Source organism: Microcaecilia unicolor, chromosome 11 (assembly GCF_901765095.1).
Source record: "Microcaecilia unicolor chromosome 11, aMicUni1.1, whole genome shotgun sequence".
Lineage (NCBI taxonomy): Eukaryota > Metazoa > Chordata > Amphibia > Gymnophiona > Siphonopidae > Microcaecilia > Microcaecilia unicolor.
In genome coordinates, this window is record NC_044041.1 from 204,380,876 (window position 1) to 204,397,132 (window position 16,257).

At 44.5% G+C, this 16,257-nt stretch overlaps 1 protein-coding gene across 1 annotated transcript in view; it reads right to left on the reverse strand.

The window, feature by feature from the left end:
• C11H1orf94 (chromosome 11 C1orf94 homolog) overlaps window positions 1–16,257 on the reverse strand; it is an 84,278-nt gene that overhangs the window by 33,266 nt on the left and 34,755 nt on the right. The window contains exons 6-7 of the mRNA XM_030220010.1: window positions 15,825–16,021; window positions 7,479–7,509 (exon numbers count right to left, since the gene is read on the reverse strand). Coding sequence (XP_030075870.1) covers window positions 7,479–7,509; window positions 15,825–16,021 — 228 coding nt within the window. The remainder of the gene's footprint in view (window positions 1–7,478; window positions 7,510–15,824; window positions 16,022–16,257) is intronic.

Consider the following 16,257-nt stretch of genomic DNA (forward strand, 5'->3'; position numbering starts at 1 on the left):
CAAGTTTCCATAGTTTAGTTTCATAAAGTTATATGAATAGTAATATTGGAAAGCATCATCCTTCATGCAGCCAGCCAAGACTGGTCTATATCTTCCAGGCTTGATGAAAGAACTGCAATGCCAGGTCCAACTGGAAGTCCACATGGATATAACAGTGACAGATAATGGACACGGAAAATATATCTGAAACAGGGCATATGCAGAATCACTCTCTCCTCTTGCACTCTCATTGTATATGAGTATATCTCAAGGGCATTTATGTACAGGAAGAGAACCTTTTTCAAATGAAGGAGAGCTCTGGAATGAGGGGGCATATGACAAAGTTACGAGGGAATAGGCTTAGGAGTAACCTAAGGATGTATTATTTCACAGAGTGTTGGAGGCGTGGATTGGCCTCCTGTTGGAGGTGGTAGAGTCTAGGACTGTTCCAGAATTTAAAAAGGCATGGGATAAGCATGTGGGGTCGCTTAGGAACAGGAAAAATTAGGGGTTACAGAGGATGGGCAGACTGGATGGGTCATGTGGCCTTTATCTGCTGTCATGTTTCTCTGTTTCTGTCTGCCAGACAGGTCTACTTCTGTCTACTAGGTCCTCATTTCTCCAAACAGTAGCTGTGACTTTTCCCAGAATTGATTCTTCTTATAAAACCTACAGACCCTTCACTGCCTCTTTGAACCAAAAGAGAAGGAAAGGCTGGTGTTAAAGTGCTAATCCGGGATTTAATAAACCACCTCTTCCCCAAAACAACCAGAGGTAAGGAAGAGTTTGGGAACTACAGGCCAGTGGTGAATTAATTAGCAGAATTATTGGTAAACCAATTTCTGGAATCCAATAGATTACAGGTTCAGAGGTAGATCTTGTCAGATGAATCGAATTAACTTGTTTGACTGGGCGACTTAAGAGCTGGAGGAAGGGGGACGTTATCAACGTGGGCTAACTGTTATGATGAGTTATTTTAGTATAGGGTCCCATGTTATGCAATGAGATCCTGAGGAAAAATATCTGGATTCAACAGTAGACCACACTGATATAACTAAGAGGTATTTCTGCAAAAGGGCATCTGTTTTTAAGTTATCAAGACGGTACCAATTTGGAGCACATTTTTTATAATAAAACCGATCCATTAAAAAGACCAGTTAGCTGTATGTTCCATGTCCTACAAGATTGTCCTACAGCTTGTTGCAGTGGAGCAGATTCTCTGGTTGCATCCAGGAGAAGGCCACGGGATTGGTTTCTAGCCCTTGCAATGCTGAACTGGTCCTGCAGGTTGATTTGGATAACGTTTGTGCATTATTTTCAGAGTGCTATTTTTAGAGCGTTTTTCCTTTCCGCCAATTGCAGCCCCCGAGATCACTAAAAAACCATTCCATTGTGGCGTAGCCACAGGTGGGCCTGGGTGGGCCTGGGCACACCCACTTAGGACTCAGGCCCACCCAACAGTAGCACACACTTAGCGGTAGCTAGTGGGGATCCAAAGCTCCGTCGGCTGAAGACTTCCGCCTAATGATAGCAAAAAAAAAAAAAAAAAACGCTACTCTCAAAGATACCGGAACCTGCGCATGCTCAGTTTTCAGCACGTGCCTTCTGCAGACTGCCAAGGTGGAAAGAAGGGTTTTCCTGCCAGCTTAGATATTTTTTTGGTGGTGGTGATGTGGAGAACACTTAGTGCCCACCCACGTCTTGCCTAGGCCCACCCAAAATCTGTTGTCTGGCTACGCCCCTGCATTGTAAGTGGCCCATTTCATTCTTATCACTTCGAAGAACCAGTCTAATCAAGCCAGAGCCCATTGCAATGATGAAGGGAGGCAGAGATTCCTCTGCAGTGTATTACCACTGCAAATTACTGTATACAATTCACTTCCATTTTGTACTAATTGCACACAAAGTTATTGTGGTGTACTGTTACTGGAAGCCTCACATTTAATTGGCACCTTATAATAGATAAAACTGAACACTTTACATCTAGAACTGATTTAACAGAGAATTGTCTTTCCACCCTCCCTCCCCCCCTTTTTTTGGAACAGTTAATGAGTTCCTCCCCAGGCTCAGGCAGTGTAGATCTCTTCCCCATCTGATGGATCCTTGCAAATAATTTGGCAGGAATTAAATGATTCAGAGTTCACAAAGAGTTTTTGTTCCAACATTTGCCAGTCCAAAGGGTTCTGATTCGTTGAAGAGGTTAAGAGTTACGGATTAAGGTGACTTAGAATTCGATGCTGGAGACAAAATGCCAGGTGAGGATGAAGAAATATCCAAGCACGTGCCCGCAAGTTTGTAAACGGCACTGGCAGAGACTTGTGTATGAAAGTGGGCAGCAGATGAGGCAAATTTGGTAAACATATTTGGAAGGAGGGAGCCTTTTCCAGGGCTGCAAACTTTGTCCCGGGGAGCTGAATGTGCTAATCAGACAGGTGAGTAAATATCGAGCAATTTTAAAGAGGAGAAGTATGTGTGTCCCTGCAGGGCCGCCGAGAGAGGGGGACAGGGGGGACAAAATTCCCCGGGCCCGGACCTCCCGGGGGGCCCAGTGCCGCAGTCCCACCCACCCGCTCGCAGCTCCATCATCTGACTGTCTGCCACCGGGCCCCCTGCATTGAACTCGCAGCACCTCACCTCCGAAGGCGCAGCAAGCAGCGGCAGATCGCCTGCCTTCAGCCCTCCTTCCCTCCCTGTGTCCCGACCTCGTCTGACGTAACTTCTGCGAGGGCGGGACACAGGGAGGGAAGGAGGGCCGAAGGCAGGCGATCTGCCGCTGCTTGCTGTGCCTTCGGAGGTGAGGTGCTGTGAGTTCAATGCAGAGTGCCGGGCCCGGCCTGGGGGTGGGGGAACAGCAGCGGCGACCTCATGGGGGGAGGCCCCGGGCCCGGCCCAGTCTCTCAGCGGCCCTGTGTCCCTGTTATGAAATACAGTGCCCAGAGCAGGAAAACTCGCTGCTACCATACACATGTGGAAGTTAGTCGCTGGCTGGCTGTTTTTGGCAGGATGCAGATGAAAGTGGTCTTTTTAAAATGTGGACCCAGCTCCTAAAATGAATCAAATTACCAAAAGTCAGCCATTTCACAGCCCAGTAATTTTAGGAAAAAAGGACCAAAGTGAACAGCACCCACTGAATGACTGCATAGGTCTCTGGAGCCAGATTTGCAGGACGGGGCTTATCTAGTCTTGAGTTTACCATGTTGCATGCAGGGACTAGTAGTTCTGAATGCCCTAAGAAAAGCAAGACTGCAAGTCCCAGCATGCAGTGGGGGTAAAGCCAGGTCTGGATCAACCCTGTCCTGACAATCTGGATCCAGCTGGCAGTCTTATTAAATATTAAGCCAATAATCTATTAACCCGGACAGAGATGGACATCCAAAGCCGGGCTTTTTGTCCGGAGTGGCCTAGTGGTTAGGGTGGTGGACTTTGGTCCTGAGGAACTGAGTTTGATTCCCACTTCAGGCACAGGCAGCTCCTTGTGACTCTGGGCAAGTCACTTAACCTTCCATTGCCCCATGTAAGCCGCATTGAGCCTGCCATGAGTGGGAAAGCGCAGGGTACAAATGTAACAAAAATAAAATAGATACTATTGGAGATTCTACATGGAATGTTGCTACTATTGAGATTCTGTTGCTACTATTGGAGATTCTACATGGAATGTTGCTACTATTGAGGTTCTGTTGCTACTATTGGAGATTCTACATGGAATGTTGCTATTCCACTAGCAACATTCCATGTAGAAGGCTGCGCAGGCTTCTGTTTCTGTGAGTCTGACGTCCTGCACGTAAGTGCAGGACGTCAGACTCACAGAAGCAGAAGCCTGTGCAGCCACATTGGTGATCTGCAAGGGCTGACTTCTACATGGAATGTTGCTAGTGAGACTCTGGGCAAGTCACTTAACCCTCCATTGCCCCAGGTACAAATAAGTACCTGTATACAATATGTAAGCCGCATTGAGCCTGCCATGAGTGGGAAAGCGCGGGGTACAAATGTAACAATAAATAGTGATTTCTTTTTTGTTGTTCTTTTAAAATATATCACAGTCTGCAGATTTGTGTAGGATGGTGGCAAATTCTCCTTCCTACAGGTGGCTCAGATCCAGCCTCGCCTATGTATGATGAATTTAGGGTTTAACTTTCAGGCGCATGATCACACCCTAACATTTTGTCTGAATCACCCCAACCTATTTACCGATACTTCTTTACTGTACTTGTCACTGTAATAGTATCCCTGTACTGTATTTGTTCACACCAGAGTCTGTAACCACCTCTCCGGAACTATGTAAGCCACTTTGAGCCTACTAATAAGTGGGGAAAAGGTGGGATACAAATGTAACAAATAAATAAACTTCAATGATGTAATACTGTCTTAGTATGATTTTTCCATATTGCTTTTGATACATCCCCTGTGATGCCATTCATACAAGTTTCCTGAAACGGTACAGCTCTGTTATTTTACACGTAAAATATCATTTAATATGAGAGCTGGTACTAACTGCCTTAAACCGTGTTTTTAAAAGCTATTCGTTTAACGCACTTGATATTCAATATTTGCAAAACATGTTGCCCTGATTCAGGTCAAAGCAGTTAAACTGTGAAAATGCAGAGACGGTTCAGAGGAACTCGGAGTTGCCATCACTGGATTTTCTTTTTTCATCTTATGTATTGTGTTCCTTTTTTTTTTATTATTATTTCTTGAGATGACAGTAAATGATTGGGTTCATCTATGTGAATCTCAGAGAAAGGCAACGGGTCAGACAGATATCGCTCAAAGTCCAATCTGTTTATGACAGTGATGGATTGCTAGCCGGCACCCAAGAAGAGATGGCAAACTTCATAAGGTCTCTAACTGACATATACAAATAACTGGTAAGAGTTTTTTTTTTTCATGCAAACTGAGTTGAAAATGGCTTTAAAAATAAAGGTTGTGCATCGCAAAGGGCTCCTCCCCCCCCCCCCCCCAAAAAAATGGCCATGCGGCAAGTGCTTCACTTGCTACATAGCCATTTCTTTAAAAAAATGAAAGACCTATCTTTTACCTATGCAGGCTCCTTTTTTGTTGGGTAGGGGCCCTTTTACTAAGCTGCATAAGCATCTATGCGTGCCCCACATACGCCAAAATGGAGTTACTGTACGGCTACTGTGTGGCCATTGCGGTAATTTCATTTTTGGCGCGCATCTTGCTTAGGATGTAAAAAGAATTGAAGCGGTGCAAAGAAAAGCTACAAGAATGGTATGGGATTTGCGTTACAAGACGTATGAGGAGAGACTTGCTGACCTGAACATGTATACCCCGGAGGAAAGGAGAAACAGGGGTGATAGGATACATACGTTCAGATATTTGAAAGGTGTTAATCCGCAAACGAACCTTTTCCGGAGATGGGAAGGCGGTAGAACTAGAGGACATGAAATGAGATTGAAGGGGGGCAGACTCAAGAAAAATGTCAGGAAGTATTTTTTTCACGGAGAGAGGAGTAGTGGGTGCTTGGAATGCCCTCCCGCGGGAGGTGGTGGAGATGAAAACGGTAGGGGAATTCAAGTATGCGTGGGATAAACATAAAGGAATCATGTTCAGAAGGAATGGATCCTCAGAAGCTTAGCTGAGATTGGGAGGCGGGGCTAGTGCTGGGCAAGACTTCTACGGTCTGTGCCCTGAAGAGGACAGGTACAAATCAAAGTAGGGTATACACAAAAAGTAGCACATATGAGTTTATCTTGTTGGGCAGACTGGATGGACCGTGCAGGTCTTCTTCTGCCGTCATCTACTATATTACATTCGTGTTACATCCAAAAAATATTTGTTGTTTTCTGGCGCACGAAGTGGCATTTGGCGTGCGTAGGTCATTACCACCCGGTTACCGTCTGAGACTTTACTGCTAGGTCAATGGCTGGCGGTAAGGTCTCAGACCCAAAATGGAGATGCAGCAATTTCCATCTTGCCGCATGGCCATTTACAGCAAATATTTTTTAAAGGCGTGCTGAAAAATGGACTGGCGCCCGTCCAAAACTCGCGCCTACACTACTGGAAGCCTTTTTCAGCGCACCTTAGTAAAAGGATCCCTTCGTTTGTAAGCATAAATAAATTGTGTGCATTTGTATATTTATTTATTTATTTATTGCATTTGTATCCCACATTTTCCCACCTTTTTGCGGGCTCAGTGTGGCTTACAATAAGATATGAATAATGGAAATACATTTGTTACAACTTGGTTATGGATTACATTGTACAGAGTTATGCGAGACATTCGAGTATCATTAGGAATATAACAATGGGACATCAACATAGAAACATTGGAAGGAGACAATGGGAAGCTAAAAGGGCAGTGTTAGACACAAAGACATATGGTGTACATAGTTCCGTGAATAAATGTATGATTGACTGGATTACGGGATGAGGGATCAGAAGTGGATGTATGTTGCATTGATGAACAGTGAGTATGGACTCTGTGTTTTGGCTCTTTCCGTAAGTTTTTTCAAACAGGTGAGTCTTCAGTAGTTTACGGAAGGAAGCTTGTTCGTTAATCATTCTTAGGTTGCACGGTAGTGTATTCCAAGACTGCGTGCTCGTGTGGGAAAAGGTTGACGCGTGTAGCGTCTTGTATTTCGGGCCCTTGCAAGTGGGGAAGTGGAGGTTGAGGTGTGTCCGGGATGATCTTTTAGCGTTTCTGGGTGGTAGGTCTATTAAATCAGACATGTACGCTGGGGCTTCGCCGTAAATGATCTTATGGACTAATGTGCAAACTTTAAAAGTAACGCGTTCCTTAAGTGGAAGCCAATGTAATTTCTCTCGAAGTGGTTTTGCCCTTTCATATCTTGGTTTTCCGAAGATGAGCCTGGCTGCTGTGTTCTGGGCTGTTTGAAGTTTCCTCAGTATTTGCTCTTTGCAGCCTGCGTATAGTGAGTTGCAGTAATCCAGATGGCTGAGGACCAGGGATTGCATTTTAAAGATCATTGAAGGGAAGATGAGCATTTTCTAAATAAACTCCAGGATGTAAGTAATGTTCAGAAAGAGCGCGTAGAAGACCAATAGCTTGAAGTGTTAACTGAAAAGGTTTATCTTCTAGATCTTTTTTCGCATCCTTGATCTTGTTGTAAGACCAATTGTATCTGTTACCCTGGAATGGCGATGCCATAACAGGTATTTGTAAGCCACATTGAGCCTGCAAATAGGTGGGAAAATGTGGGATACAAATGTAATAAATAAATAAATCCTTCCGTGTCCTGGCCCAACTTCAAAAGGCGATACACGAAAACAGAACTAAAAGGTATGTATTTTGTTTCCACATTTTTGTTTTCACACCAGGCATGAAATCTGATAAATTTCACTTGCTGAGTTCACTTTCTCTACGTTTCTAACCACGGTGTGGTGCCATTTTCACACAGAGAGGGAATTCTATAACGAGGCATCTAGAGGGCCCTTGGGTGGAGCCTATTTGATAGAGGAAAGGGTGGTACCCACTTTCTTTTCTAGACTGGTATATATGGCTAAGCACAAGCACTTACGTAAGCCATAGAGCTGGTGTAAGTGCTTGTTCTGTGATTCAGACAACATGAGCATAACTTATAATAGAGATCTATAAAATACTGAATGGAACAGGTAGATATGACTCGCTGGGACTAGGGGGCACGCAAAGAAGCTACTAAGAAGAAAATTTAAAATGAATTGGAGAAAATATTTCTTCACTCAACGAGTAATTAAACTCTGCAGTTTGTTACCAGAGAAAGTGGTAAAAAGCAGTTAGCTTAGCAGGGTTTAAAAAAAGGTTTGAATAATTTCCTAAAAGAAAAGTCCATAAGCCATTATTAAGACGGACTTGGGAAAATCCACTGCATATTCTAGGAAAAGCTGCATAAAATCTGTTTTATCTTGCCAGGTACTTGTGACCTGGATTGGCCACTGCTGGAAACAGGATACTGGGCTTGATGGACTTTTGGTCTGTCCCAGTATGGCAATACTTATCTTCTTATGGTCAATAAGTTAGGAGCGTGTGAATCCTACCCACAATCCTCCCAGACTCCATCCACTTGTACACCTATCCGCAAACAACACACTATCAAATGTATGCACACAGCTTGTTGGGATTTACACATGCGTGCGCACGTATATTACACATAGCACCTAGCTATTGGTTTCCTCTTTATATAATTACACCCATACTGTCTGGTCCAGGAGTGGAGGAGTAGCCTAGTGGTTAGTGTAGTGGACTTTGATCCTGGGGATCTGAGTTAAATTCCCACTGCAGCTCCTTGTGACTCTGGGCAAGTCACTTAACCCTTCGTTGCCCCTGGTACAAAATAAGTACCTGAATATATGTAAACCACTTTCAATGTAGTTGCAAAAAACCTCAGAAAGCCGGTATATCAAGTCCCATTTCCCTTTCCATCTCTCTTCTTTCTGTCTCCCTCCCATTCTCCAGTCTCAGGAAGCCTGGCCCAAAATGCTTAGGAGTGTAAAGAATCAAGCTATGTTCAGCTCCAACCTTGAGTGCTTTCCAATTAGCCAATATAGCTTCACTTCACTATAGGCTTCACCTCACTTCATCACCCTGCAGCCTTTAGCACTTTGATAGTGAAAGAAATCCCTGAAGTTCAATTACAGTCCACCGTGCTACCTGCCATATCCAACCCATGAGAGTAGAACCCAGGAATTCCTAAATGCACATGGCCTGTGTTCAGATGATGCTGTGCTTTCCTATTGTCCATTGTGCATAATTGGCAAAAGGAGGGCGAAGATCCCGAATAAAGGAAGAAACAGAACTCATCTAATTTTACTGGCAGCAGAAGAAGCCCTTACAGCCATCTTCAGCTTTGCTTTTCCTTGTCTACAAATGGTCCAGACACTTCCAGTCTTTATATTCACAAGCCCTAGAAACAGCATCTCGACAGTAGGCTGCTGCAAGTCAGCACACGTCACATGCCGTCAATTGTTAATGCAGAAATTGGCCTGTAATTCACATCCAAATCATAATCCGTAGGAATGTAGAAAAACAGCACGGACAAGAGAGGCTGATTTGCTGTTCCTTCCTGACTGCATGCACAGTGTTAATGTGTATTGGTCATACACAGATATAAAAGATAATCAGTAATTTTGCAGTGCGCTCTTAGCCTATACTTAAGCTTCACAGAGTGATGATTTTCATTATATAACTGGTATTTAATGAACACTTTTGTGCAAAGTGAAATTGAATATGGTTCTAATTCATAGTTTGCCACCATCGTTTGCTAGGGAAGAGGGGAAATGAATTCAGGGTGTGTGATTTCTTAATCCCATCATGTTAATTTATTACAGTGGGAAACACCCTAGTTTCCTATCAGGTGCCTGGGAGGAAATGTCTCTTGAGTGCCTGAATGTCCTTTGGAATTAGCAGTGATGATTTTCTGCCAGGTCAGACTTTTTTTTTTTTTTTTAGGTTGCTTTATTTGATCCTCTGCAGCTGGTCCTGAGCAGGGCCGGGGCGTTATCTTCTATAATAAAAAGCACCTCCAACGTTCTGAAGCTGACTCTGTCGCTTCAGTGAAGGGCTCGTAAGTGTGTAACCTCTCTCTCTCTCTGCCCTGCCCTCGCGTCAAAACGTGATGACGTCGAGGGCGGGTAATCAGAAGGCAGGACTGAGGGAATGAACTCGCCTCCAACTTTGCTGGGTGGCTGGAGGGGAGACAGGAGAAGCGCTGGATGACTGGAGGGGGGGCAGGGGAGACGAGAATTGCTGGGTGCTGGAGGGGGGGCCAGGGGAGAGAGGAGAATCACACACACTCTCTATTTCACAGACACACACTTGCACATTCACGCTCTCTCTCTCATACAGTCACTCTACTACTACTCAACATTTCTAAAGCGCTACCAAACGTACGCAGTGCTGTACAGTCAAACATGAAGAGAGATAGTCCCTGCTCAAAAGAGCTTACAATCTCACACACACTCTCTCAAACATTCACACTCCGAGGAAAACCTTACTAGCAACTGTTTAATTTGTGTCAGAAACCGGCCTTATTTACTAGTGAGGCAATAAAGCAGGGTCTCACTTCCTCGTTATTTTTGGTCTTAAAGCTGAAGGAAATGCAGCCTGCCAGTGGGTTTTGGGATCCTTCCCAAATTTCTACCCTGGGTTGCCATATGTTTAACCCTGGCTCTCATCACTTTTTTGTTTCAGAATATTATCGTTCATACTATCCTCACTTGGGATTCGTGCTGTTTCTCTTATGTTATAATTATCTTCATCAAATGGTGAAAATTCTAAGTTCTGAATATTGTATTTATTACCTAGCACTTGTTTTTAAGGGACCCTTTTATTAAAAAGTGGCCAAATCTGGGTTTTTAATGTGGGACTTTTCCCCACGCTAAGCCCAGATTTAAAACGGCACCTCTGTAAGGTCTTTTCTTTTAAATTTGCAAGATCTGTGTTAATATTCCCATTAACATTGTGGTACCTGCGACAAATTCATACAGTTGCACCTACCTTGTCCTATTTAGGGGGTGTGAAGTGTCTGCGCTATGCAGTTAACGGTCTAGCTGGATAACCTGAGAATGCCCACTCTCCGCCCCTCCCAAAAACATTTTTCAAAAATGCAAGTTACCACCCAATGCTCTAATGTGTTCCGTGGGAGCCTGTTAGCGTTTACCAGCAACCCATTAAGGTCCAGATTCTATATCTGCTGCTGAAAAAAATCAGAGCAGATGGAAAACGCACTTACACATATTCTATAAACTGTGCCTAAACTCGACTACAATTTAGGCTGGAGTAAATACCCAAGCCTAACTTTGGATTCTATGTAGGGCAACTTAAGTTGCACATGCAAATTAGCTAACAAGCCAATCAGCGCTGATAATTGCCAATAAAGAAGCAATTATTCACACTAATTGACAATAATTGGAATTTACACACACAACTGTCTAAGCGTATTCTATAAAGTGATGCGTCTAAACTCTAAGCTGCGTAGTTGAAAAGGGGGTGTGGACATAAGCGTGGAACGGACGGGTCATGGGCATTTCTAAAATCTATGTGCGCTGTTATAGAATACGCCTGCTCTGTGTATAATTTAGGCGCCCAGATTTATACTAAGTAAAATGTGGCGTAAATATCCATGACTAACTTTATTCATGTCGACAGGCACTTGGTGTATTTTATAAACCATACAGATATTTAGGCTTATTCTATAAAGTACACCTAAATTAAGGCGTACTTTATACAACACGCTTAAGCATTTTTCGATGCTGATATTTTTTTTAAGCGTGATATATAGCAGGGGCGTAGCCAGACTTCGGCGGGAGGGGGGGTCCAGAGCCTGAGGTGAGAGGGCACATTTTAGCCCCCCCTCGGCGCCGCCAACCCCCCCGCCACCACCACCAACTTTGAACCCCCCTCCCGCCGCCAACCCTCCCCCACCATCGTCTGCCTTTGCTGGTGGGGGACCCCAATCCCCACCTGCCGAGGTCCTCTTCTTCCTTCGTTCTGTTTCTGAGTCTGTTCGTGCAGGACGTCAGACTCGGAAACAAAAAGAAGGAAGAAGAGGACCTCGGCTGGTGGGGGTTGGGGTCCCCCCACCAGCAAAGGTAGCAGACGGCGACAGCGGGTTGGCGGCAGGAGGGGGCGAGAGGGTCATCGGCAGGGGCGTCCAGGGCTAAATCTACAGGGGCCCAGGCCCCCATGGCCCCACGTAGCTACGCCCCTGATATATAGAATCTAGCACAGAATGGGTTATTCTTTTTTTTTAATAGGGCATCACTTGAGCATCACATTGGTAGAATGGGTTATTCTGTAACACTGTGTAAATTTTAGGAACGCCCGTGACCCACCCATGCTCCTCCCATGGCCACACCCACTTTTGAGCTCCACGTGGTAGAATTTACGTGGACTGCTTTATAGGATACGCTTAGCGAGTAGTGTGCACAAATTCTAATTAGTGCCAATTAAACGGTAACGGAATTCAAAAATGCGTGGGATAAACATGAAGGAATCCTGTTCAGAAGGAATGGATCCTCAGAAGCTTAGCCAAGATTGGGTGGCAGAGCCATTGGTGGGAGGCAGGGCTAGTGCTGGACAAGACTTCTACGGTCTGTGCCCTGAAAATGGCAGAAACAAATCAAGGTAAGGTATACACAAAAAGTAGCACATATGAGTTTATCTTGTTGGGCAGACTGGATGGACCCTGCAGCTCTTTTTCTGCCATCATCTACTATGTTACTATCCAGCTTATTTTCGAAAGAGAAGGGCGCCCATCTTTTGACACAAATTGGGAGATGAGCACCCTTCTCGCAAGGCCGCCCAAATCGGCATAATGGAAAGCCGATTTTTTGACACTATCGACGGCTTTCCGTCGCGGGAATGACCAAAGTTCATGGTGGCGTGTCAGCAGGGTAGCGAAGGCGGGACTGGGGTATGTTTAGGAGATGGGCGTCCTCGGCCAATAATGGAAAAAAGAAGGGTGTCCCTGACGAGCACTTGGTCGACTTTACTTGGTCCATTTTTTTTTCATAACCAAGCCGTTTAAAGATGCCCGAACTGAGCAGATGACCACCGGACGCAGTCGGGGATGACATCCCCTTATTCCCCCAGTGGTCACTAACCCCCTCCCACCATAAAAAAACAGGTTAAAAATACGTTTCTGCCAGCCTCAAATGCCATTGCAGCACTATACAGCTCCCTGGAGCAGTTGTAGTGGGTGCAGTGTACTTCAGGCAGGCGAACCTGTTGGGGGGGGGGGGGGTTGGGGGGCTCAGCACCCAAGGTAATGGAGCTATGCACCTGGGAGCAATTTCTGAAGTGCCCGGTTGGTGTCCTGGCATGTGAGGGGGACCAGTGCACTACAAATGCTGGCTCCTCCCACGACCAAAGGGCTTGGATTTGGCTGTTTTTGAGATGGACGTCCTTAGGTTCCATTATCGGTGAAAACCAAGGTTGGCCATCTCTAAGGGCGACCCAAATGTTGAGATTTGGCCGTCCCCAACCGTATTATCGAAACGAAAGATGGACGTCCATCTTGTTTCGATAATACGGTCGGGGACGCCCCTTTACGGGGCCGCCCTTAGAGATGGGCGCCCCCGTTCGATTATGCCCCTCTTACGTTACTATGTTACAATTAGTGCTGATAATTGCGCTGATTGGCTTGTTAACCAGTTGAATTGCGCAATATAGGTAAGAGCTTAATACTGTTCAGTAAAACGGGCTCCTTAATCTTGCAATAAAAATAAGATAGAACTGTGAGAGGTAAAAAAACAGCAACTCTGTGTTACACCATCAGTGTCATTAGAGATTTAAAATTAGAATAGCAAGAAGTATTTTTAAACTGCCATAAAGAACAGTGTCCAACAATCAGAACGATATTCATTTATTCTGTGCTTAAAAACAAAAACATGGCAAACATTAACTAGACAAAAGGCAAAAATGCTCTCAGGTTCTATTAGAAAAATAATAGACATCATAAAAGAATGAATTTACCAAACTTAGCTTCATTTTCTCATTGTATTAGGCTTATAATAAAGTGATGCGCTGAGCAGACAATGAGGGTATGATTATTTAATCGGAACTGTCAATTTATCAAGAAAACTGGCTGGCACTAAAGAATGAATCCACAGTCTTCTGGGAGGTAATAATGGTCTTCGTTCTCATCGTTTGCTGATGCCACTTTGCAAGAAGGTATTGGGCGTCTTTTTTTCTTAGTGCCTTGTTGAGAATGGGGTCATCTCTAGTTATCCCCAGTCGACTCCATCAGCTGTGAAACCTGAAATAAAGGTGCACCAGAAGATCGGGATTAATACTGGCAGCAGCACATGCGAAGCTCAAATGGAAATGTTGCACTTCTAAGACCATTTGAGAAAGAGATTGGGCTTGAGTTTCCCTCTCTCTCTTCATTCTGCAGGTCTCCTTTGCAGGTAAAATTCTCGACTCGCTCCAAAAATACAAGGACTAGGGGGCACCCAATGAAGCTACTGAGTAGTAGATTTAAAACAAGTCAGAGAAAATATTTCTTCACTTAATGTGTAATTTAAACTCTGGGATTTGTAAAAGCAATTAGCTTAGCAGGGTTTTAAAAAAAAGTTTGGATAATTTCCTAAAAGAAAAGTCAATAAGCCATTATTAAGATGGTCTTGGGAAAATCCACTGCTTATTTCTAGGATACGCAGCATAAAATCTGTTTTACTGTTTTGGGATTTTGCCAAGTACTTGTGACTTGGATTGGCCACTGTTGGAAATAGGATGCTGGGCTTCATTGGACCTTCGGTCTGTACCAGTCTGGCAATTCTTATATTCTTAAATTGACTCCTTCAGAGTTTATCATCCCCCATCATCTCATCCACAGCATGAGACAGAAGCTGTAGAACCAATGGAGCCCTATCAGTTCTCACCACTACAATCAACCACTTTTTAAAGTTGCGCTTGTGAGATCAATTAATGCCTCAGTCATTAATTACATTTGATGGCTGGAAGCTGCTCATCTGAGCTAAACACAACCATTTTCCTGGTGTGGATGCCTAAATACTTCCTACCACTGACTTGTTTATGGACTCGGTATAAACAGAGAGATCCTTTCAAGGAACATTTTTTGACCTCGGAACTAAGTCTCTGTCCTTTCCATGCTGCCCTGATCAGAAAGGTTGTACCATTCCCTCTAGATGGTACCTATCAGAGGGACATTTTGTGCCAATATTCAGTCTGTGGTGGGCAGATTTTTTTTAACACTGGCTGCTGTGGACTTTTTATATCTAAATATTCAGTGTCGGGCAGGAAATTCAGAGAACAGCGCTGGAGAAAGGCTTCAGCTGGTGAGGGTTGGGGGATCTCCACCAGCCAAACCAGGGGACCCAGGCCCCCCAAGGTCCCCTGTAGCTACGCCACTGATGCAGGGTGTTTCATCTCTAGCTTTATTCATTTTTCTTGATTGGCCTCAGTACCCAGGGCTAGCTTAAAAGGTACCTGTGTTACAGGGAAAGATCCCTTTCTCTATAGCAGTATTTATCAAATGAAATTGTGTGACCCCTGGAGGTGCAGAATAATGATGGTCCTATGGAGAAGCCACCCAGTTTGTGGCCCCCATTTGGGAAGCTCCACTTTATAGTCTTCCAGCCTCTTGGTAACATCCGTCTAAGAAACTTGCACGTGCCAAAAAGGATTGGCATTGCTCAGGATGTTACATGTGTGAACAGCAGCATTTACGTGTGTACAGGGTAATGCAAAAAAAAAAAAAGTTACTCCCTAGAGTTTTTTTGCCATTTTCTCAGCAACTGTTTGAATTTCAATGAGACATTTTATATACTTGTAGTCATCATACTTACATATTACTATTAAACAACATTTACCCCCCCCCCCCCCGGTTTACTAAGCTGCGCTAGCGGCTGCTGTGCACTAATGCCGACACAGCCCGTTTACATTCTTACATGCTGCGCGTTCAAGGGGAGCTGATTTAAAGGGCTGAGCAAAAGAACCTTTTGTACTGAATTTTTCAGGTGGTGGTAGATACCACACAGGTTACTGCAATTTCTCCCTGAATTACTGGTGGAAACAGCAGGTCCAAATGATCAGATATCTGGGCCTTGTGAGTAGCTCAGAGCAGGTGGAAAAGCCAGCACAGAAATGTATTAACAGAGATGTGCAGGCCGATTTGTGAAATGGGAAATACGTGTATACTATTCCAGCCACTCCAAACCACACCCCCTTCATTTCTACGTTCTAGTCACCCCAAGGTGGAGAAGATTGGCTGTTCATGCAATCTACTATTTCCGTGGGTAGGTGCTTCAAAAGTGATGTCCAAAGTGTCCTAAGGCCTGTCTTAATTTTTGTGACCCAGCGGTGGGATCTCCACCATGAGCCAGCAGGTGGCACTGCACTGTACTCTAGGCCAGTGGTAACATACCCATATAGGTTTGGAAACAGATACTGCAGTCCATCACCTGCCATCGGAGGAGGATCCCGTGCGTTGCCGGAGCTTTTCGGGGTGTTCCACTGCTGGAATGAATAATTAGGCTGAACGAGCGGTATATAACCCATCAGCGTGGGGTACGGAGACCTCAGGAGCTGCTGTGCTACTTGTTGATGGTTGTACGGACTTATCTTTAAAGAGAGAAAAATGAAATAAATTAGAGTGGAATGCCAGCTCAGGTATTACCAGGTCCATTCTACACAGTAACATAGCAAGAGAAAAGGTAATTCTCTAATACAGGCACCCCCTTTGCATGTAAAAGTATAGAGTATTAGCACATATGCAAATATGTACCCACTTACCCGCAAGAGTGCCAGCTGGGTGCCTAAGAGCTGTTTTCTAATGGCATGCAAGCCGGTGTAGACGT